The sequence below is a fragment of the Salvelinus sp. IW2-2015 genome, linkage group LG13, assembly GCF_002910315.2.
Source record: "Salvelinus sp. IW2-2015 linkage group LG13, ASM291031v2, whole genome shotgun sequence".
Classification (NCBI taxonomy): domain Eukaryota; kingdom Metazoa; phylum Chordata; class Actinopteri; order Salmoniformes; family Salmonidae; genus Salvelinus; species Salvelinus sp. IW2-2015.
This window is the reverse complement of record NC_036853.1, coordinates 10,993,206-11,016,865: the sequence shown is the minus strand read 5'-3', so window position 1 is coordinate 11,016,865 and position 23,660 is coordinate 10,993,206. Positions and strand designations below refer to the sequence as shown.

The 23,660-nt window shown below is 42.0% G+C and overlaps 2 protein-coding genes across 3 annotated transcripts in view; both read left to right on the top strand.

The window, feature by feature from the left end:
* The window catches only part of LOC111972109 (single-stranded DNA-binding protein 3), a 148,443-nt gene extending 136,790 nt beyond the window's left edge, over positions 1-11,653 (top strand). The window contains exons 9-18 of one of the 2 annotated variants that reach the window (XM_023998969.2): positions 786-853; positions 3,336-3,400; positions 3,621-3,666; positions 3,787-3,822; positions 5,389-5,443; positions 6,696-6,766; positions 6,896-6,974; positions 7,469-7,497; positions 7,705-7,806; positions 8,366-11,653. In XM_023998969.2, coding sequence (XP_023854737.1) covers positions 786-853; positions 3,336-3,400; positions 3,621-3,666; positions 3,787-3,822; positions 5,389-5,443; positions 6,696-6,766; positions 6,896-6,974; positions 7,469-7,497; positions 7,705-7,806; positions 8,366-8,527 — 713 coding nt within the window. In that variant the 3' untranslated portion in view covers positions 8,528-11,653. Of the gene's footprint in view, positions 1-785; positions 854-3,335; positions 3,401-3,620; positions 3,667-3,786; positions 3,823-5,388; positions 5,444-6,695; positions 6,767-6,895; positions 6,975-7,468; positions 7,498-7,704; positions 7,807-8,180 lie in introns of both variants that reach the window. The other variant, XM_023998970.2, reaches the window with a different exon arrangement.
* A 2,539-nt stretch (positions 11,654-14,192) lies between these two features.
* On the top strand, positions 14,193-23,559 carry LOC111972108 (FKBP prolyl isomerase 8). The gene is made up of 9 exons (XM_023998967.3): positions 14,193-14,434; positions 16,386-16,644; positions 16,747-16,916; positions 17,119-17,207; positions 18,000-18,220; positions 18,310-18,482; positions 18,579-18,656; positions 21,789-21,929; positions 22,084-23,559. The coding sequence occupies exons 2-9, from the start codon at positions 16,398-16,400 to the stop codon at positions 22,168-22,170; spliced, it is 1,206 nt and encodes a 401-aa protein (XP_023854735.1). The 5' UTR covers positions 14,193-14,434; positions 16,386-16,397; the 3' UTR covers positions 22,171-23,559.
* Positions 23,560-23,660: the final 101 nt, after the last annotated feature.

Here is a 23,660-nt window from a genome sequence, read left to right as displayed (position 1 = left end):
GGCAGAGATATAAAAGGCAGCAGAGCTAGAGTGGTGTTTGTCAGACCATGAGACATCCAAAAATCGGTCTTCTTACGAAAACGTCTGTAGTGTCTGAACAGTTTGACCTAGAAACCATTACCACTCTATGGAAAGAGGAGACTCTCACGATGGTGTTCTCAGTTTTGCTCTACGGCCCCCCCAAGTGTCAGGGGACTCGTCTGACGTCGGTACCGTCGATGTGCCAACTTCTGTTAGTTGCGTTTAGGCTACAAACTAATGTGACCCCACTGTGGAAAGGGGAGATTCTCACGATCACAATGGGTTCTCCAAGTGTCACAGGACTCGTCTGAAGATAAAATGTATGGAAGTATAAAGGTAGTTTTGTGCCTACCCCCAAAAAGGGGTTAATTTCCAGAATCCCACAGTATCCCTTTAAAGGTGCAATATGCAGAAATCACTCTGCCATTTCCTGGTTGCAAAAATTCCAATCGTTTCTGTGACAAAACAAGCAAAACCATCTAAATCGCTGTAAGATATTTCTTCAATAACCACAAATGTTTTATTTCCAGCTGTTTGAAGCTGGTGTACAAAACCCAAAGTAAAAGACGCAAAAACGGAACTTAAGAACGGGAAGCATAGAAATTGGACACATAGAACAGATCTACTGCTTCTTAGACTTGCTTTCAATGAAAATGACAGATCTATAACTCATATTGCAGCTTTAGGGATATGTGCTTGTAGAATGTATTTGGTCTGAAATTGTCCAATGCTGACGGACTTCCTCTCGATCATCCCTCCTCCAGGACATCCAAACATGGGCGGCCCGATGCGGATGAATCCCCCCAGAGGGATGGGTGGCATGGGCCCACAGGTACAGACAGACACCATCACTCCCCCAAACTCTGCTGCTCCACCCCTCTATCCATGATCCCCATGTCCATTTACAGCATAACACACTGAACACACAAGGTTGCTTTCATCGCTACTCATTCACTAATGTCTGTCTCAACCTACAGTATTTCTATTTGGAAAAACTCAATGAAACATGTATTACCACAAATACACTATTTTTACATGAAATCTCCATAGACAAATATTTGCAGTAGAATGGCCTTACTGAAGAGCTCAGTGACTTTCAACGTGTCACAGTCATAGGATGCCACTTTTCCAACAAATCCGTTTGTCAAATTTCTGCCCTGCTAGAGCTGCCCAGGTCAACTGTAAGTGCTGTTATTGTGAAGTGGAAACGTTTAGGAGCAAGAAAGGCTCAGCCGCGAAGGGGTGGGTCTAAAAAAACGGGACTGCCGAGTGCTGAAGCGCGTAGTGCGTAAAAATCACCTGTCTAAGGTTGCAACACTCACTACCATTTTCCAAAATGCCTCTCGAAATAATGTCAGCACAATAACTGTTTGTCCCGGAGCTTCATGAAATGGGTTTCCATGGCCGAGCAGCCGCACACAGCCTAAGATCACCATGCGCAATTCCAAGCATTGGCTCGAGTGGTGTAAGCTTGCCGCCATTGGACTCTAGAGCAGTGGAAACGCCTTCTCTGGAGTGATGAATCACGCTTCACCATCTGGCAGTCCGATGGACGAATTTGGGTTTGGCGGATGCCAAGAGAACGCTACCTGCCCGAATGCATAGTGCCAACTGTAAAGTTTGGTGGAGGAGGAATAATGGTCCGGGGCTGTTTTTCATGGTTTGGGCCAGGCCCCTTCATTCCAGTGAAGGGAAATCTTAACGCACCAGCGTGCTGTGACATTCTAGACGATTCTGTGCTTCCAACTTTGTGGCAACAGTTTGGGGAAGGTCCTTTCCTGTCTCAGCATGACAATGCCCCCATTCACAAATCAAGGTCCATACAGAAATGGTTTGTCAAGATCGGTGTGGAAGAATTTGACTGGCGTGCACAGAGCCCTGACCTCAACACCTTTGGGATGAATTGGAACTGTGAGCCAGGCCTAATCGCCCAACATCAGTGCCCGACCTAACTAATGCTCTTGTGACTGAATGGAAGCAAGTCCCTGCATCAATGTTCCAACATCTAGTGGAAAGCCTTCTCAGAAGAGGAGGAGGCAGTCATAGCATTAAAGAGTGGACCAACTCCATATTAATGGCAATTATTTTGGAATGAGATGTTTGTCGAGCAGCTGTCCACATACTTTTGGTCATGTAGTGTAATTGCTAAGTGTCATAACAAAATCCAGGTCCAGACACCTTGATGAAGGCCGAAAACACGTTGGTGTATTTTAATAATGAAGTAGCCCACACTTTAAAGGCTTTTTAACTTGTAAACTCACACAAGTGCCTGGACTTGGATTTCTTTAGCCATTTAGCATTTATTTGTGGTTATAATTTCTCCTTAAGCTTTTCTAGTACTATTCCCCTCCAAGAGCACCTGTGGTTGTTTTGGAATACCTGAATCGCTCTTGCTACTTTTTTCCCCCCAGCTATTTTGCTTTGTCTCAAAGCGAGCCCGACATCATACCCCTCAAGTAGCACCCCTCTCCTTGTTAAGTATAAATCCACAGTCTAGTTTCCAATCACCAAGTCAGTTTGAGCGTCATGTGCCCCGCTGCCCTTCTACCTGCCCTTCTCCCTGCCCTTCTCCCTGCCTCTCCCTTGCCCCTCCCTACCATTCTCCCTGCCCTTCTGCCCTTCTCCCGCCCTTCTCCCTCACCTTCTCCATGCCCCTCCCTCCCCTTCTCCCTGCCTTCTCCTGCCCTTCTCCCTGCCTCTCCCTGCCCCTCCCTACCATTCTTCCTGCCCTTCTGCCCTTCTCCCTGCCCTTCTCCCTCACCTTCTCCCTCACCTTCTCCCTGCCCCTCCCTCCCATTCTCCCTGCCCTTCTGACTGCCCTTCTCCCTGTCGCTCTCCCTGCCCCTCCCTACCATTCTCTCTGCCCTTCTGCCTTCTCCCTCCCCCTCTCCCTCTCCCTCCCAGCTATTGTGTAACTTTGGCAGACAACAATTCAGCAGCTTGTGCGACATCTGCTCGACCAGTGTAATCATCTGCTGAACAAAACTCTACCTCTGAATGGAGCTACTCTGTGTCCTACTCCACCTATCTTCCTGCCAAGCCCCCACTGTGCAGTCATCACAACACACACACACACACACACACACACACACACACACACACACACACACACACACACACACACACACACACACACTCCACATATTTTGACACACATGCCCCTGTTATGATTATACACGTACATTTCTGATCAGGATCAAGTCATTAAAAAACGGGCATCTGTCTTAAACACAACAACTGAGAATGTGATACCTGGCATGTATTGTCCTCACTAGTACCAAGGGTTGACGCGGTGTGTTCCTCTCTCTGTGTAGAACTATGGTGGTGGAATGAGGCCTCCTCCCAACTCGATGGGGCCAGGAATGCCAGGGATGAACATGTGAGCACAGTCATTCTCCAAAGGCATTTAATCACCTCCATCCACTTACCATGATATTTTTTGGTCCAAATATCTGAAGTACGATTGGATTTGCTATTAATAGCACTGATAGGATGTAAGAATATTTGACAAATAACAATTTGAGCAAATACAAGCTCTAATTTGTTCCGCAGTGAGCCTCTCTCACACAGCCTCTTTTCCTCCCCTCTCTCTGTCTCAGGGGTCCTGGAGGTCGAGGTCCCTGGCCCAATCCCAACGCAAACTCAGTAAGTGATGCTCACTCACCTTCTCACTCACTCCAATGCCTCATTGATTTTAGAGGCGTTTCTTTGTTGTGAAAGTCATGAGTCTACTGATTGTTTCCCCTTTCTATTCTCTTTCTGTAGATAGCCTATTCCTCATCATCTCCGGGCAACTATGTGGTAAGTCTCAAGCCTAAACACTGGTTAGTATTGTTAGCCATAGCTGACATCTGACTGGCATGCTACTGTATACAGTGCGTTGAGAATGTTTTCACACCCCTTGACTTTTTCCACATTTTGTTGTGTTACAGCCTGAATTTAAAACCGATTTCAATTGAGATTGTGTGTCACTGGCCTACACACAATACCCCATGATGTCAATGTGGGATTATGTTTTTCATAGAAAATGAAAAGCAGAAATGTACCCCTTTGTTATGGCAATCCTAAATAAGTTCAGGAGTAAGTATGTGTTTAACAAGTCACATAATAAGCTGCATGGACTCACACTGTGTGCAATAATAATGTTTAACATGATTTTTGAAGGACTACTGTACCTAATTTCTGTACCCCACATATACAATTATCTGTAAGGTCCCTCAGTCGAGCAGTGAATTTCAAACACGGATTCAACCAAAGACCAGGGCGGTTTTCCAATGCCTCGCAAAGAATGGTGCCTATTGGTAGATGGGTAAAGAAATGACATTGAATATCCCTTTGAGCATGGTGAAGTTATTAGTTATACTTTGGATGGTGTATCAATACACCCAGTCACTACAAAAATACAGGTGTCCTTCCTAACTCAGTTGCCAGAGAGGAAAGAAACCGCTCAGAGTTCAGTTGGCTGTGATAGGAGAAAAATGAGGATGGATCAACAACATTGTAGTTACTCCACAATACTAAGCTAAATGATAGGGTGAAAAGAAGGAAGCCTGTACAGAATAAAAATATTCCAAAACATGCATCCTGTTTGCAATAAGGCAGTAAAGTAAAACTGCCAAAAATGTGACAAAGAAAGTAACTTTATGTCCTGAATGCAAAGGGTAATGTTTGGAGCATATCCAACACAACACATCACTGAGTACCACTCTTCATATTTTCAAGCATGGTGGTGGCAGCATCATGTTTTGCGTATGCTTGTCATCGACAAGGACTAGGGAGTTTTTTAGGATAAAAATAAACTGAATAGAGCTTATAAATTCACCTTTCAGCAGGACAATAACCTAAAACACAAGGCCAAATATACACTGGAGTTGCTTACCAAGACAACATTGACTGTTCCTGAGTGGCCTAGTTGCAGTTTTGACTTAAATCAGCTTGAAAATCTATGGCAAGACTTGAAAATGCCTGTCTAGCAATGCTCAACAACCAATTTGACAGAGCTTAAATATTTTTTTAAAGAAGAATGTGCAATTATTTTCTAATCCAGGTGTGCAAAGTTCATAGACGTACCCAGTAAGACTCACTGCTGTAATCACTGTCAAAGGTGATTCTAATATGTATTGACTCAAGGGGTTTTAATACTTAAATAATCAACATATAATAGTGTTTTATTTTTCATAAATATTTGTATTTTGTGTAGATCATTGACAAAAAAATCACAATTAAATTAATTTTAATCTCACCTTGTAACCCCACAAAATTTGGAAAAAGTTGAAGGGTGTAAATATATTCTGAAGGCACTGTATGTCTAGATGTTTTGGAAATATCTTTCCTCTAAATCTCTCTCTCTTCTCATCTTTCTCCCAGGGTCCTCCAGGGGGCGGAGGCCCACCAGGAACTCCCATCATGCCTAGCCCAGGAGGTACGTAACACTTATGTCTCCATATCACTCCTCAATCTATTTAAGCTGGTTGTTTCATTCACCATTCTGCTGTCAGTCACACTTGGTGACTTTGTTTACCTAATGATTTTTATCTTAAGTAATCTTAGCTTGTTATGTGGATAGCTACATACTGGACGTGTATAAATTGGCAGACTACCAAACTGCGATCATCTGTTGTTCTCACCGATGCTGCATCAGTCTGATGTTCCTGTTGACAGTACTGTCAGAACACACCGCTCTGGACAAACATCCTGTGGATGTGCTGTTTTTGTTGGGATGTGGAGAGGTTTCTTTTTGTGTCCACTATTTATTATTTACATACACCTCTATTGTGATGTGTTGCCTGGGCAACATGTGCACAGCACTTCTCACATGTTCTTCCACTGCAGTCGCCAAGACCCCCCCCCCCCCCCCCTTCCCCACACACACATACACCCAGTCACGGCTGCATATACTACACCCATGACCAGAACCAGGCGACAAATCCCACACTCCTTACCTCTTTCTGTTTATTTTTCTCTTCTCCCGTTCTCTTGCCCTCTTTTTCGCTGGCTCCCCCTTGCTCTCCCTCTTTTTCCCTCTCTCTTTCACAATTTTGCTATTCCTTTATTTTTTTATGTTCATCTATCTCCTACTCTGACCACACTACAATGTCGGATCAAGGTCACTTCAATTCTCATATTCTATTCAGGATGGAAACACAATGAGAGCAGCATGATGTGCTGGTCCTGTTTACTTCCCACTGGCTCTGTAGTCATCAGGATTTAACCCCAAGTTCATGGGAACATGAGATTTGAAAAGTGTGAGACATTAGACATTGGGTAGATGAATTATAACCGGCATGTTTAGGTGTGAATCATTGTGATGTTTTGGTGGTTTTGTAGTGTTCAATCTCAAGGCTGTCCATTCATGTGGGAGAAGGCAATACAGTACTGTGTAGTTCTGCTCAAATATGATTATTTTGTTATTTTTATTTAACCTTTATTTAACTAGGCAAGTCAGTTAAGAACAAATTCTTATTTACAATGACGGCTATTACCGGCCAAACCCGGACGACGCTGGGCCAATTGTGCGCCACCCTATGTGACTCCCAATCACGGCCGGTTGTGATCTAACCAGGATGTCTGTAGTGATGCCTCGAGCACTGAGATGCAGTGCCTTAGACGGCTGCGCCACTTGGGAGCCCTAAATATACTGTAGGCTGGACTAACTGTTGTTTCCTTTTCACCAGACTCCACAAATTCCAGTGAAAACATCTACACAATGATGAATCCTATTGGCCCTGGTGGTAACAGGCCTAATGTAAGTAGGCTCTTTGTTTTTCATGGGGTTCCTGTTTTCAAATGAGAGAGGCAATGATTATGCAATTTGATATGATAATGACAAACATCATTAAGTTGTAACTCTGTTATTTTTTTATTTTTTTTACAGTTCACAATGGGGCCGGGCCCTGATGGCCCAATGGGTGGAATGGGAAGCATGGAGCCACACCATATGAACGGATCGCTAGGTGAGTTTTAATAGCAGCTATCAGCTGATCAATATGATGATATTCTTCTCATCTGTCAGCAGCACGTAAAACTGTTACCTGGAATTTATTCAATCATTCTGACAAACATGAACATTTACATTTCTGAAACTTTTATATAAATATTAGGCAGTAATTTAGAATTACTGTACAATAGTAATGTGGTCATCCGGCTTGAATTGTTGAAATCTGGTAGCTGAGTTCCTTGAGAAGTAGCGCTTTCCTAGTGTGACTGTACCCCCTTGTGGACACTAGAGGGATCGTTCCTTTCATAATTATATGGGCAGCAAGCAGGCACATTGATTCTGTAGGAAGGTGAGACACGAAGCCAATGAAGTTGGGTCTCATCTGTATTTGAAACAAATAGCTTAATTAAAGCATATGACCTGTGATCCCCGGCCAGAGGAGCAGTTGATCATAGCTTTATATTGATGAGCTTTTCTCTCATGTCAATCTCTCTCTCTTGTTGTTTTCAGGCTCTGGTGACATGGATGGGTTGCCAAAGGTGAGACTTTAAAGACTCCACACCAGATAAACTTGCATTCATTTCAATGCAGACCCATCAGCTAAAGTTTATCGAAGGCACTTCTAATACTGATGACTTGGTTTGGACCCAAAGCAGGCATTCATTAAATAATGGCACTTTATAATGAAACATCCAGTCACTAGAAATGGCAAGCCTAAATCTTGATTTCTTTCCCTCTTGGTGTAGAATTCTCCCAACAACATGGCAGTCATGAACAACCCTCCGGGAACTCCGCGGGATGATGGGGAGATGGCAGGGAACTTTTTAAACCCATTCCAAAGTGAAAGTGTGAGTACTTTACAGCACTACAGTCCTTCTCTTCACTAACCCGCAATCATCAGGAAGCGTGCTTCTGTGAGGAAATTCTCATCTCACTGCTGACTTGATTCCTTTATCCTAAACACTTTCCCTTCAGGCTTTACCTTACTTTGTCGAAATTAGATTTGTTTTATAATGTCAACATAGAAAATATGTATAATTCTTACCTGGCTGTCTTATATAAACTTGTTATGCATGATAACAAACTTATACATTGACAGAATCATAATTACATTGAGTGGAGTTTCTTATTGCTTGCATCTTGAATTTTGTAGCATCATATAAACACTGTAATCTAGCATTGGCTCATCTATTTCCCCCCTTCCCTTCTTCTCTCTTTGCAGTATTCACCCAACATGACGATGAGTGTGTGATTTTATTTTTTATTTTCTTTTCTTTTATTTCTTTTTTATCTCTCCCCCTTTCCCTCCCACCCCGCTGCATCTTGCGTTGCCCTCTCCTCTCCTCCCTTCTCCCTCCCCCTACTCTCCCTCCTCCTCCCCCCTGGATGGCATGCTGTGTTTCGCAGCCCCCTGGGATGTCACTGGATCGCAGGATTCCCATCAAGGCCACCCATCCCAGTGTTTGCAAAGTGGGGGTTCAGGGCAGGAAACAGTCTCAGAGCCACAGGAAGAACCAACTCAGTGATTCTTCCTGCCTGCCTGGCTTCCTCACAGGCCCAGGACAGTGAGAATGAGGGACTCTGTCTGTCTGGCTGTCTGCAGGAACTCCCCTCAGCAACAGGCCTTTCAGCATCAAGGCTGGTGGCTCCACTCTACTCAATCATTTTATTCTTATTCTATTGAAATGTTGTTTTTGCATGCAGCAGTTGAGTGAGAGGTTCAAAGCTCACCCTCATTCAATTCCTGTGTCCTTTTGTTGAAATGAAAAGCTGAACTGGTGATATATTAGGGCAAGAACAGTTTTCATGACATGTTTGTATTTTATTAATAATATTATTGTTATAATTTTCATAATTGATATTGCTATAATGTTGTAGTTTTGATTTCCTGTTAATGGCACATTGTATCTCAACAACATCAACAACAGAATGAGCACACACTCAAAAAATGCACAATGACACTTCTGTTTACATGATTTTAGGTATTGGATGTTTCTTGTTTGTTTTATTTTTCTCAACCCCCTACCCATACCTCTGTCTTCTGTTCTTCGCAGAATTTGTGGCCAATGTCTTTTACTACCAAAAAATAATGGCAGAAAAATGTAAACACTCAAGCAGGGTGTGATAGGAATACAAGGATAGCTGTTTGAAATCGCTCTTATCTAAGAATTATCCTTCCTAAAACTCCCATCCATCCATCCATCCACATGGATATCCATGTTATTAGCATGGGAGTTCCCCAAAACGTCTGAATGTGAAAATGGTGGCGATCTCAGAAACGTCTTTATCTTTTGGTCTGTCAATCTACATGTCTGGTCACACGCACCCCTCCCAAAATGTAATGTCATAATATATGTATTTCTACAGGCTTGTTACTGTGCAAGGAGGGACTGATCGAATGTAATTTGGACAGTTGCTCCTAATTCTACTTTCAGTTCAGGTGGCTTGGAACAATAATGTTTCTGTCTTGCGACCAGTGTCCTTCCTATTCAGTAAAGAGAAAGGGTTTTTAGACCCTCTATGCTCTTCTATGGCTTTGCTCTTGCCTGTAAATACAACATATTGAGCTTGTATTGTGCTTGTTTATTTGTTGTTTTGATATACAACTTGAGAATCCTGAAAGTGGTTCCTTCTCCTGCATTGATTTCACTGTTACCCTGCATACAAACTCAAGGCTCAATGTTATTTTACTGATCTGATCCCGTGATACAGGCCCCTTGCTACTGGTTTCCATGTTGTCTTTGGTGTACAAACCTCTAGCTGCTTCCTTCCAGTTAGGGTTGACCTCACAGATCCTTATGATCCGGTGTCTGACCCCTCTCACATGCAACCATAGTTTAGCGAAGGGCAAAAGGCGTCCGCATGCTTCCCAGCTGAAACAGTTCGATTGAGTTTGTGCATATATTATGACATTTTGTAAAAATAAAAAAAAATAGAGAAATAGTGCACCAAACATCTTAGTTAGATGTAAAATTGCACGACTAAGATCTCGTCGGCAAAAACATCAAACTTATTGACAGATTTCTTGAGTTATCTAAGATGAATTCTTACTATTTTGAGGAAGTGAATACTGGCTACAGCGTCTCAAAATGGACAAACCTTACTATTGCTGCAAAGGTATTTTTGTTATATAGTATGAGATCACACTCGTTCGGTTCGGCTAGCCGAGTTCCACTAGGTGCCAGCCGAACTGAAGCCACAGAGCTCCCATCCACCAGTTCCCTCAGTGGGTCTAGGCCTGTCCATGGGCTGTTAGATCCTGTGTTTGGGGTGGCTGTAGCACCACTGGTGATGGGAGTGTGAAATGACTGGAGTGACTACACGGTGGGGCTTCACTATCCCGCTACAAATTAGGAGTGCTCTACAGAACATAGAGTACCTTTTAGTCTACCTGCTCACCTCAAATACATACTTTGAGAAATTAGACAATTCTTCCTGGTTGGACTGAATTGTGAGTCAAACTATTTCTTTTATTCTAGTTTATTTTTTTGATATTGTTTGAATTTCTATGAAGTGTATTTAAGATGATTATTTTTTTAAAGCCCATAGAATCTGCACACCTAAGGAAATACTTTGCCTAAGGCTGTTCCTCAAACTTTCATATGAAATGGTTATTAATCCAAGGGGTTCGTCTCTCTAGCGGAGACGTGTTGTGCTTTTTTGAAAAAAAAGTAATTTATCAACAAGTTACATATTTTTGTTCTTATTTAAAATCATTCTGGCCTCTGTCTGTGATTGGTCTTTTGCCAGTGACCTTGCTATAGTGTTGGCAGATCCGGTATGGAGTAGCTTGGATTCGGAGCTAAACAGATTCAGAGCTAAACAGGTCCGTCTTCTGGGTAGGTTGTCTTGAGGAATGACTCGCTCCAGTGTTCCTCTAGCAGACTGACTGGCACACAGCCCTCTGTCCCGCACCCGCCCCCTACAGCCCCATCCCCACTCTTGAGCCCTCCTTTCCTTTAATTTCCTTTTTGTAAATACTGTATAATGCATTTTGATATCATTGACATGTTTTGATATGTCAGTCACTACCAATGAATACAGCTTAAAGTAAATTATAAGTGAACTGTCCATGTTTTCATAATAAAGAGACGATGTGCTTGACATTTGATTTAAGTTGGCTAAAACAAAATTGTGGTAAAAATTTAATATGTATGTACATTTACTTGAACATGTGAACATGCAGTAACTGCACCCTAAACACTATTGTTTCTGGTCAGTATACATGTAGGAAATGTGAAAACAATCTACAATTAATTTAGCTGTAAGGACAGAGAGAGGTGAAGGGGATGTCTGATGTCATTGATACAGTTTATTCTTCGAACTATAGCCTCCTCACTCTGTCCTTGACCCCTGTTGCCAATGGAAATAATCTCAAATTAGTTCTAAGAATGGTTATTGCCTACTCAAAGGCCATCGTCTCGTTAACATGCGACCACATATTACAGTTTTTAATATGAAGGATTTTTATCAATTTAAGAACTTTAAAAAGGAAAACATACTTAATGTCATTTTAAATTAAAGAATAGATCAAAAGTAATGCTTATGCGGAAAAACTGTGTCCTTGCCATTCACTCCTGATGAAATAGCGTTGTATATATTGATTCTCACTGATCCTCTCTCAGTCCTCTGTGTAATACAATTGTTGGCCATCTCTGTACTTCTATTGTGATGTATAATACTGTAACATTAGAAGATTTGCGGGTGATGGGATGGTTGTGTGGGGCAGGGGTCAAGGGGAGGGGATATAAATATTCTCCTGTACCGTTCATTGTCCTTTCTGATGACATGGCAGTATTCTATATGAAGCAGTCTGTCCCTTGGGTTTGCTTTGTATTTCATGGTAGGATAGTTCAGATCTTGTCTTAGGGACTTAGGTGTCTTGTGTAGGTAATAAAGATTGTCTTTGTATGTTTCTTTATATTGTAAAGTTTTTTAGACTGAAAGAATAATAACAGATTTGCAGCTTATCAAAGAAAACGACTGCCATCAATAATAAATGTAATTTGATTTTTCCCAATTGTTGAAAGTCTGTCTGTGATTTTGATAGCTTCAGCTAAAAAAAGAGAGTATGATCTCCAAGTATTTTATATCCCATATCTAAAGCCTGTTTGAGACAACTTAACTTACTAAATTTATAATGTGTGGTTTGAGCAATATTTGAATGCATTTGACAACCCTAAAAAATGCATTAATTTACTTAATGTGTTTGAACTACAGGTACAGTTGAAGTCGGAAGTTTATCATACACCTTAAGCCAAAATACATTATAAACTCAAGTTTTTCACAATTCCTTGACATTTCACTCTCAGTACAAATTCCCTGTCTTAGGTTAGTTAGGCTCACACTTTTTTTAAGTATGGTGACATGTCAGAATAATAGAGAGACGATTATTTCATCACATTCAGTGGGTCAGAAGTTTACATACACCAATTAGTATTTTGGTGATTGCCTTAAATTGGTTTAACTTGAGTCAACGTTTCGGGTAGCCTTCCACGAGCTTCCCACACAATAAGTTGTGTGAATTTTGGCCATTCCTCCTGAAGAGCTGGATGTAACTGAGTCAGGTTTGTAGGCCTACCTTGCTCGCACAGCTTTTTCAGCTCTGCCAAAAATGTTCTATAGGATTGAGGTCAGGGCTTTGTGATGGCCACTCCATACCTTGACTTTGTTGTCCTAACCAATTTTTGGAAGTAGTGCTTGGGGTCATTGTCCATTTGGAGACCATTTGCGACCAAGCTTAACTTCCTGACTGATATCTTGAGATTTGCTTCAATATATCACCAAATTTTCCTTTCTCATTGAATGCCATCTAATTTTGTGAAGTGCACCAGTTCCTCCTGCAGCAAAGACCCACAACATGATGCTGCCACCGTGCCCGTGCTTCACGGTTGGGATGGTGTTTCTTTCGGCTTGCAAGCCTCCCCTTTTCCTCGAACATAAGATGGTCATTATGGGCCAAAGACAGTTCTATTTTTTTTTCATCAGACCAAGAGACAAACTAAAAGTACGATTCTTTGTCCCCATGTGCAGTTGCAAACGTAGTCTGTGCTTTTTTTAGTGGCGGTTTCAGGTTATGCGTCGATATAACTGGAGAACTGTTTTACTGTGGATATGAGAGAACTTTTGTAGCGGTTTATCCTCCAGCATCTTCAAGAAGATCCTTTGCTGTTGTTCTGGAGTTGTATTTGCACTTTTCGGCACAAACTCCATTCATTCTCTAGGAGACAGAACGCGTCTCCTTCTTGAAGCATATGACGGCTGCGTGGGTCATGGTGTTTTATACTTGCCGTACCTATTGTTTGTACAGATGAACGTGGTAGCCTTCAGGTGTTTGGAAATGCTCCCAAGGGATGAACCAGATCTTGTGAGGTCCTAACAAAAATGTCTGAGGTCTTGGCTGATTTCTATTTGATATTTCCCCATGAGTCAATCAAGAGGCACTGAGTTTGAAGGTAGGCTTTGAAATACATCCACAGGTACACCTCCAATTGACTCAAATTATGTCAATTAGCCTATCAGAAGCTTCTAAAGCTATGACATCATTTTCTGGAATATTCCAAGCTGTTTAAAGGCACAGTCAGTGTATGTAAACTTCTGACCAACTGGAATTGTAATACAGGGAATTATAAGTGAAATAATCTGTCTGTAAACAATTGTTGGAAAAATTACTTGTGTCATGCACCAAGTAGATGTCCTAACCTACTTGCCAAAACTATAGTTTGTTAACCAGAAATTTGTGGAGTGGTTGAAAGACGAGTTTTAATGACTCCAACCTAAGTGTATGTAAACTTCCGACTTCAACTGCATGTTTGAACCAATGATTTATATATACACTAGATGACTATAGGGGGCGCTGTGTTGAAGTCACTGTGCTTCCATCTTTATCACTCCACCACGTTGTAAAAATATTTTGGAAGCCATAGAAACATGTCTATTAATGTCGACATTCGTTTTTGCCACGATTATTCTTTTAAATTATGTGAGTTTAACATAAACATGTAATAATATATATAAAATGATTTTTTTAAGTATCATTTTTAGAGATGACTAATGTAATGCCCGCACTATAACAACAAAAATTCTTAAATACATGTATTTTAGTCCTTGAAACATTTCATTCAAATACTGCAGAATTCCATTCATTCCTCTGGAGGACTGCTCCTACTGGGGAGTGCCAATATGGCATACTGGCTGCTTCAAACACTCTCAAGGGCCAATACATATATTTAGCAATCCAGTGTGTGTATACATTATTGGTTTGAACAGTCAGGTCATTTGTTTGACTGTCATTGGGATCTACCAATCGTGTGATTGAAATAAATATTATAAGCCAATAGAAATACAGGAAAGATGTCAGGCCAAGGTGAACAGGAAGAGCCTGCTGAATTGACTGAAGGATCAAGCGAAGCTATCATCACAAACTCTTTTTCAATCAAGCGTTCAGTCTATTAACCAAGCATATAATATTTTAAGGTAACGTGCAATTTAATTGATTCCTTGTTGTCATTTTGTTCTTCATGTTCATTTGAACGAAGCTACAATAAGTCAATTTGTATAAGATAAAGAAACCGGCTAGCTAAATACGGTAGCTAAAGTAGTCTCTCAACAAGAAACTTCTCATAAAGTTCTCGAAACACCCAGTGAAATCCTGTACATTCTTATCACCAAAATTATAAAAAATAATGTGAACAGTTAGCTAAGTAAGATGGCTAGCTAGCTGTAGTAGTTACCAATAGTTAATGCACAGTGCTAGTTAGCTACATCGCTTGCTAGCTAACGCACTAATTAGCTAGCTAGCTGTCTGTTTTCTGTCGTTTCTCGCAATCAAATCATGCTTTATTTATACATTGCATTTCAGACATGGAATGCAATGCGATGTGCTTTACAGAAAAACTATTATTTAAAAAATTGAAAATAAAAGCTGAAATATTTACTACACAACAGACATGAGAGAAAACACGAACTGAATAACTAAAAAGCACCCTTATGAAAAGCAAAGCTAAAAATATGTTTTAAGATCTCTTAAATATGTCCACAGTTTTGGCCCCCCCTCATGTTCTCTGGCAGGCTGTTCAAGAGGCTGAGGGCATAGTAACTAAAGGCTGCCTCTCCATGCCTCTTGGTCCGAGGCTTTGTGATAGTTAAAAGGCCAGTGCCAGAGGACCTGATTGACCTACTGGGTACATAACTTAAAATCATGTCTAACATGTATTTGGGTGCACAGTTGTGGATTGATTTAAAACCAATAGAATAATCTTTTAAAGTATTTCTAAAGCTCACAGGCAGCCAGTGCAGAGACCTTAAAACCGGTGTAATGTGTGCTCTCCGTCTGGTCTTTGTCAGTACCCGTGTTGCAGCATTCTGTATGTTTTGCGGTTGACCAATGGCTTTCTTGGGCAGACGAGAGCATTACAGTAGTCAAGCCTGCTTGTAATAAAGGATTTTAGCTCCACGGATAAATTATTTGTGATTTAAATAATCGGATGGCTCACTTCCTCCAGCTAAATCAAGACAAACCCGAGGCACTTATTGTTGGAGCCAAAGCAGAGAGAGAATCTAGCCACACATTTTAATTCATGGGCAATAAAGATTAAACACCAGGTAAAAAACCTTGGTGTTATTTTAGATCCTGGACTCAATTTCAAGTTATCATCTGCGTAGCATTGAAAATCAATGCTGTGCTTTCTGATAACGCTGCCAAGGGGTAACATATTTAACTGAACAGTACCGGACCCAAAATCGAACTTTGTGGAAAGCCATGTGATATGTATTTTCTTTGAGTTATGTTCACCAAGGGTGACGACACTCTCGACCGGTTAAATAGGACCTAAACCAATTTAGAACTGAACCGGAGAGACCAACCCACCTCTCCAGTCTGTCCAGAAGGACATCATGGTCAGTGTCGAATGCACCACTTAAATCCAAGAATCCAAGGACAGGGAGCTGTTTGGCGTCTGTGTTGGCTCTAAGATCATTTACCACTTTAACTAAGGCTGTGCTGTGGTGGGCACAAAAAACAGATTGGAATTTTTCTAAAATACAGTTGGCAGTTAATTCGTTTAGCTGTTTAAACACCAATTTCTCCAGATTTTTGCTTAAGAATGGAAGGTTGGAGATTGGCTGAAGAATCTAGATTACTTTTCTTCAGAAGGGGTTTCACCATAGCAGTTTTTAGTGCAGTGGGAGTGAACGCCATGGGTCTTCACTGTCATGGTATCTAGCTAACGTTACCAGACCCAGAATCATGGATGAATCTGGCCAAACCACAGCAACCCATTATTTCCAAACAAGCTGCACGGTATGATGCCAGAGAGAGTGTGTGTGTGTGTATAGCCAATAACACCCCTTAATTAGCAGCACAATTTATCCTGCTAACCAAATTACCCCTGTTTATTCTCATCTGTATTTCTAAATCGCATTGAAGGCATATCAACAGATGACTGACAAAGAGGAGGTGAAGGGTGCCGGGGATAACCCAGAGATGGTTCTCTCAGGGAAGAAGTCAGGGAAAGCCTCGCTGCTGGACAGTGGGGAAGACTTTGAGATGCTGGATGATGACATTGATGACAACCCTCCTCCTTTGGAAGATGCTGGGGGTGGGAAGAAGACTAAAACAGAGGTGCCTGCAGCGGACCAAGACACTGGCACTTCAGCTCCACTAGACGAATGGATGGATATACTAGGTAACAAAATTACTTTTTTCTATATTTAGGTCAGAGAGAAAGGAACATCTCTGGGTGACCGTCATCACCATTTGATATATATTCTCACGTATCTATTTGCAGGTAATGGCCAGCTAAAGAAGAAAGTCCTGCAGGCAGGGAATGGGCCAGACAGCAGGCCCACAAAAGGCCAGAATGTCGTGATTCACCTGAAGACTTCACTGGCTGATGGGACTCTTATAGAAGAGCAACCTGAGCTCTCTTTCACTCTGGGAGATGGTGATGTCATCCAGGTACATTCTACTCAGTATTTTAAGTGAAGGCAAATCCGATCTGATTGCGTACAAGGTAGTGATGTTAGTAGATCTCAGAAGTGTAAATGGATGAAATGTGTATTTCAAGTTCAGTGTCGAGTTTATATTCACCAGCAATGCATCCAAACCAAGATGGTGAGAAGTGTAGTGATCAGGCTTTAAGTCTGTTGTGCTCTTGCAGGCTCTGGATCTCACAGTGCAGCTCATGGAAATGAGGGAGAAGGCCCTTGTCCAAGCCAATGCTAAATATGCATATGGTTCCTTGGGGAGGTATGGAGGATTTCTTAATCTTGCTGGTTCTTTGTGGTTTCACTGGCATGTCTTGTTACCCAAACAAGCTACCTATTCTGAGATTGTAATTTCCTATAAAGATAACTCTGAAATTCTCCCTATGCTTCATGAAGTTGGAGTAGATATCATGAACTTGTGCCTCATGGTTCTTTGTAGCTGCACCTTTTAATGGGCGCAAAGCTAAACACCTCAGCCCTCTTCCATTCTCAGAAAGAGCAGTGAGTGAAATGGTGCATACCACCCTGCATCCTGCATGCTTGCTTCTGAAGCTCAGCAGGTTTGGTCCTGAATGGGAGACCAGATGCTGCTGGAAGTGGTGTTGCAGGGCCAGTAGGAGGCACCCTTTCCTCTGGTCTAAAAAAAAATATCCCAATGCCCCAGTGCAGTGATTGGGAACATTGCCCTGTGTAGGGTGCAGTTTTTCAGGTGGGACGTTACACGGGTGTCCTGAATCTCTGTGGTCACTAAAGATCCCATGGCACTTATCGTAAGAGTAGTGGTGTTAACCCTGGTGTCCTGGCTAAATTCCCAATCTGGTCCTCATACCATCACGGTCCCCATAACCATCCGCAGCTTCCAATTGGCTCATTCACCCCCCCCCCCTCTCCCCTGTAACTATTCCCCAGGTCGTTGCTGTAAATGATAATGTGTTCTCAGTCAACTTACCTGGTAAAATACATTTTAAAATATCTAGAGCTCAGTGCTTATAGTACACGTCCTGACTTTGCTCTCTGATTGTGTGCTCCGTGCCCTGGCCTTCACCGCTGGCAGTCTTGTCCCTGAGGTGCCTCCCAATGCGGAGTTGGCCCTGGAGGTCCAGCTGCTTGATGCCACTGAGGCCCCCGACCTTGAGCTCCTGTCCCCCCAGGAGAGGATCTCCCTGGCTGGGCAGAAGAGGGAGAGGGGAAATGTCTACTACCAGAGAGCGGACTATGCCTTCGCTGTTAACTCTTATGGCATCGCCCTGCAGATCACGGAGTCGAGCTCTAAAGGTGACAGAGATGTGTTTTTTGCAAAAGCACTGTTTTTAGATGGGGCTGGGCTCCCTGTAGCTTACTGTTGCTGTGTGTGTCTGTTTCAGTGGACATTAGCCCGGAGGAAGAGGAGGAGCTGATGGACGTGAAGGTGAAGTGTCTAAACAACATGGCAGCTGCCCAGCTCAAGTTGGATCACTATGAAGCAGCACTACGGTCCTGCGTTTCAGTACTGGCCCACCAGCCAGACAACATAAAAGCCCTATTCCGCAAAGGCAAGGTAGGTCTCACACAACTGACTAGTTGTGTATGTGTAATTGTGAATATGAATGTCCATCTCTGAAAGTATCACCATGGACTACATCTGTGTCTCTAGGTATTGGCCTTGCAAGGGGAATATGCTGAAGCTATAAAGATTTTGAAGAGGGCCCTGAAGTTGGAACCAAGTAACAAGGTATTGCACTCCACATTCACAAAAACATTATTTAGAAAGATGTAGAATGTAAACATATTCTCAGGACCGCATGTTGTTGCAGTTTTCACTTACATCCACCAGGTGGTACCACATTCTCTAATATTGATGACCAGGGAAACCAGGTGGACTGCATACTCATTTTGGTGGATCTGAGTTTGTTGTTGTCGCTGTAAATAGGTTGGTTCCTCTGTTCCCAGGTGATATCCAAGGCATTGCTTAGACATGAGGCTCAGTGAATGGGGCAATCTGACAGAGCGCACTACAGAGTGGGCTTCTTGGACCAGCTGCATGTTAATACTTACCACTCATGTCCAACCCTCCCCACTCCTGCCGACTGTCTTTTTTTTCAGTCCTGCACACCAACCTGTGAAATCGTGCTTTCGCTGAATGTCTTTTATAAATGTCCCATACAGTGTGTTTTGTTTCTCGGGCTCTAATGTAGTGCACAAGTGTGTTTTATGTGGGTGGTTAAGGATTTTCAGTGGTTCATGGGGCTCCCGAGTGGCACAGCGGTCTAAAGCACTGCATCTCAGCGCTTGAGGTGTCACTACAGACACCCTGGTTCAAATCCAGGCTGTATCACATCGGCTCTGATTGGGAGTCCCATAGGGCGGCGCTCAATTGGCCCAGCGTTGTTCGGGTTTGGCTGATGTAGGCCATCATTGTAAATAAGAATTTGTTCTTAACTGACTTGCCTAGTTAAACACATTTATTTTTTTATTTTTTTTAATCTTCCATTAGCACTAGGCATGCTCTTGCCATCTGAACTGGGATGCCGAGTGCACCACTGACGAGTTGGTTGTATACTCTCTAAAGTGTAGCTACCCGGGCATGTTTGTGGTGGTGTTTTCGCTGAAGTGTTTAAGATTAGGAGTAATAAACCATTACAGATGTAATTTCAAGGGTCTAGATTAAAAGCTTGCAGTTTTAGATGAAAAAATGTTGGTCCACTCCCTACTTATTTTTTATGGATGTTATTGTTTTCTTGTCCGAATACATTCATTTAAGCAAACGCAATTAGCTTTTATCTTCTCATAACTTTTTTTTGTGAAATGGGGAAAGATGACAAGAACGGCAGCAGTTATGTCATTTCTGTCTTCAAACATTACTGGTGTGTACAGTCGTGGCCAAAAGTTTTGAGAATGACACAAATATTAATTTTGACAGTCTGCTGCCTCAGTTTGTATGATGGCAATTTGCATACACTCCAGAATGTTATGAAGAGTGATCAGATTAATTGCAAAGTCCCTCTTTGCCATGCAAATTAATTGAATCCCCAAAAAACATTTCCACAGCATTTCAGCCCTGCCACAAAAGGACCAGCTGACATGTCAGTGATTCTCTAGTTAACACAGGTGTGAGTGTTGACGAGGACAAGGCTGGAGATCACTCTGTCATGCTGATTGAGTTCGAATAACAGACTGGAAGCTTCAAAAGTAGGGTGGTGATTGGAATCATTGTTCTTCCTCTGTCAACCATGGTTTCCTGCAAGGAAACACGTGCCTTCATCATTGCTTTGCACAGAAAGGGCTTCACAGGCAAGGATATTGCTGCCAGTAAGGTTGCACCTAAATCAACCATTTATCGGATCATCAAGAACTTCAAGGAGAGTGGTTCAATTGTTGTGAAGAAGACTTCAGGGCGCTCAAGAAAGTCCAAGAAGCGTGCCCAAGAAGGACCATCTCCTAAAGTTGATTCAGCTGCAGGATCGGGGCACCACCAGTACAGAGCTTGCTCAGGAATGGCAGCAGGCAGGTGTGAGTGCATCTGCACGCACACTGAGGCGAAGACTTTTGGAGGATGGCCTGGTGTCAAGAAGGGCAGCAAAGAAGCCACTTCTCTCCAGGAAGGTACAGGGGTTGGACTGCTGGGGACTGGGGCAAAGTCATTTTCTCTGATGAATCCCCTTTCCGATTGTTTGGGGCATCCGGAAAAAAACTTGTCCGGAGAAGACAAGGTGAGCGCTACCATCAGTCCTGTGTCATGCCAACAGTAAAGCATCCTGAGACCATTCATGTGTGGGGTTGCTTCTCAGCCAAGGGAGTGGGCTCACTCACAATTTTGCCTAAGAACACAGCCATGAGTAAAGAATGGTACCAACACATCCTCCAAGAGCAACTTCTCCCAACCACCCAGGAACAGTTTGGTGACGAACAATGCCTTTTCCAGCATGATGGAGCACCTTGCCATAAGGCAAAAGTGATAACTAAGTGGCTCGGGGAACAAAACATCAATATTTTGGGTCCATGGCCAGGAAACTCCCCAGATCTTAATCCCATTGACAACTTGTGGTCAATCCTCAAGAGGCGGCTGGACAAACAAAAACCCACAAAATCTGACAAACTCCAAGCATTGATTATGCAAGAATGGGCTGCCATCAGTCAGGATGTGGCCCAGAAGCTAATTGACAGCATGCCAGGGTGGATTGCAGAGGTCTTGAAAAAGAAGGGTCAACACTGCATATATTGATTCTTTGCATCAACTTCATGTAATTGTCAATAAAAGCCTTCGACACTTATGAAATGCTTGTAATTATACTTCAGTATTCCATAGTAACATCTGACAAAAATATCTGAAGACACTGAGGCAGCAGACTTTGTGAAAATTAATATTTGTCATTCTCAACTTTTGGCCACGACTGTACATGATCAGAAGTATTGCAACATGGGAAAGCCAAGGGGGTCCTGTAGAAACGTAATACTGTCAAGCACCCATTTAGTCTCCTCTCCCACTGCTGCTAAGAGCAGAGACTTACCCAAAGTCTCTACTTTCCTCGTTCCACAACACAGTGCCAGTAAGTGGTTCCTCAGAGGCTGTATAAGACATTCTGACCAATGCTGTGAAAATGTCCTAAATTGCCAACTTACCAACCCTTCAGAGGAATGAGTCAGACTTGATATAAAGTTATGTTTTTTTTTTATTAGCAAGTATATGAAATTCACAGCATCAAGGGCCAATAATCAAGCCATCTGCAGTTACCAGAACACCTGACGATTGTGGTGCACAAGCCATTGGGAAAGTGTTATGAGTGAATGTGTATGATATACACATATGAGTGGGGGTAGAGTAGTACGCCTGCAGATTATTCTCACACTTTGTCTCCTGGGGTAGACCATCCACGCAGAACTCTCCAAGCTGGTGAAGAAGCACTCGGAGCAGAAAGGCGCAGAGCAGGCCATGTACAAGAAGATGCTAGGCAACCCAGCCAGCGGCAGCAGCGGCATGCAGAAACACCAGGCCAAGTCGTCATGGGTGAGACCGTCCTCTCAAGAAGCTTCACCTGCTCATGTCAACAAACTGATGCTGGCATTAACACCCTATTTGATTTAAAATCAGCTGGGGATCAGAAATTTATTAATTCCAGGTGTCAACAGAAAGCCTTACATTTCTTGTATATTGTCCACAGGTTGTCAGCTGGAAATGGCTCTTCGGTGCCACTGCAGTTGCCATTGGAGGTGTCGCCTTGTCAGTTGTCATAGCTGCCAGAAATTAGATGAGACCAATACTATTCTGGTGATTGCCTGCTCCGTGCAAAATGGGACCCACATAAAGCAACTGGACATCTGGCAGTGCCTTTTTGGAACAAAAAAAAACTAACAAAAAAAGGGGGAGAAATGGGTTTTGTGTCACCTCTTTAGTGTGGCTGTCCATAGGTTTCTCACACTATTCTGTCACTCCTTGGGAGAAGGATAATTTTATGTGACAAATACTATACAATCAATATTTGTATATGAAATGTTCTAAATACTTTTCAAATGTATGTACGTCCATTTGACAGACACTAATTGTTAATTGCTGCCAATGTCTTGCGCTCCTCTAGTAGTGATTCTAAATATGAATTGATTGATTGAGCACTCTGAAATTATAATTCTAGGAATGATCTGTCAATTATTTAAAATTAGCTAATGTGATGTGTTTAAAAAAAAAAAGTTATGTTTTATTTTTTTAGCATAAGATTGTACAATTGTGTAAAAAAAAAAAAATTGTTAGAAAGGTATTCTGCTCTTGTTTGTTTATTGGGTTGGTGCCAATGTTGGGGGGGTATGGGATTAATCTAGATGGTGTATTAACTGGCCCTGTGATCCACACTCAGACAGTCTTGGTCAATGAAAACTGTCACATTCCTTTTAAAACCCATGCTTTAATATATAATTAGTTATTTATAAAGTAAATGGAGTGTACGTCACTTTTGATGATTCTGAAACCAAACTTTGAAGGGTGTACATTCTAATACCAATTTTAGGTTTGGTCACTTTGCTTGTTTTTGTTTTTGACAACCGTTAAATGTGAATAGTGTTTCTATTTTGAGGCTTATTTTTCTATAATTTTGTTGTCACATGAGAAATCTATAGTTTTTTTTTCCTACAATAGACCATATGTAAAAAGACAGAGTTAAATGTTGCAGATATTTGTTGCTTTTGTGTTTCTCACATTCTCTCACTTGTTGCTTTTGTATTTATTTCAATAAAAGTTTGTCAGCTTTGTTGCTATGAGCCAAATAACCTTTAGTATTGCAACGACCCTAGGTTTATAAGCACGGATATCAATGCTGTTTCATTACAGTATTATCAGCCTTCTGGAATCTAATCTTGAAGTTGTCTTGTCACCCATACAACTGTCAAGCTACCTTTGACAGGTTGGGAGTGATTCTTCACCTCTGTTATTACAGGGCATAGTCTCCATGCCTACACAACTTGTGTTGTGTCAAATTGAATGCTTGCCACTGTTACTGTCTTAGTAAATGGATTGACAGCACAACAGAAGGTAGAGACCACTGTATTGTGATGCTTTTTTGTGTCCTTGATTTTGTTTATATTGTATTGTTTGACCCTCCGCTCCTTTCAACATAAACTGTATCTGTCTGAAGACCGATAGTCATTTACTTAGTGTTTCCTCTCATGTTCCATTTCTTTGGTACCAATGTGTTAGACTGGACATTCCCAACTCATGGATTCAGTGAGACATTGACGTCTCGTTGACGTA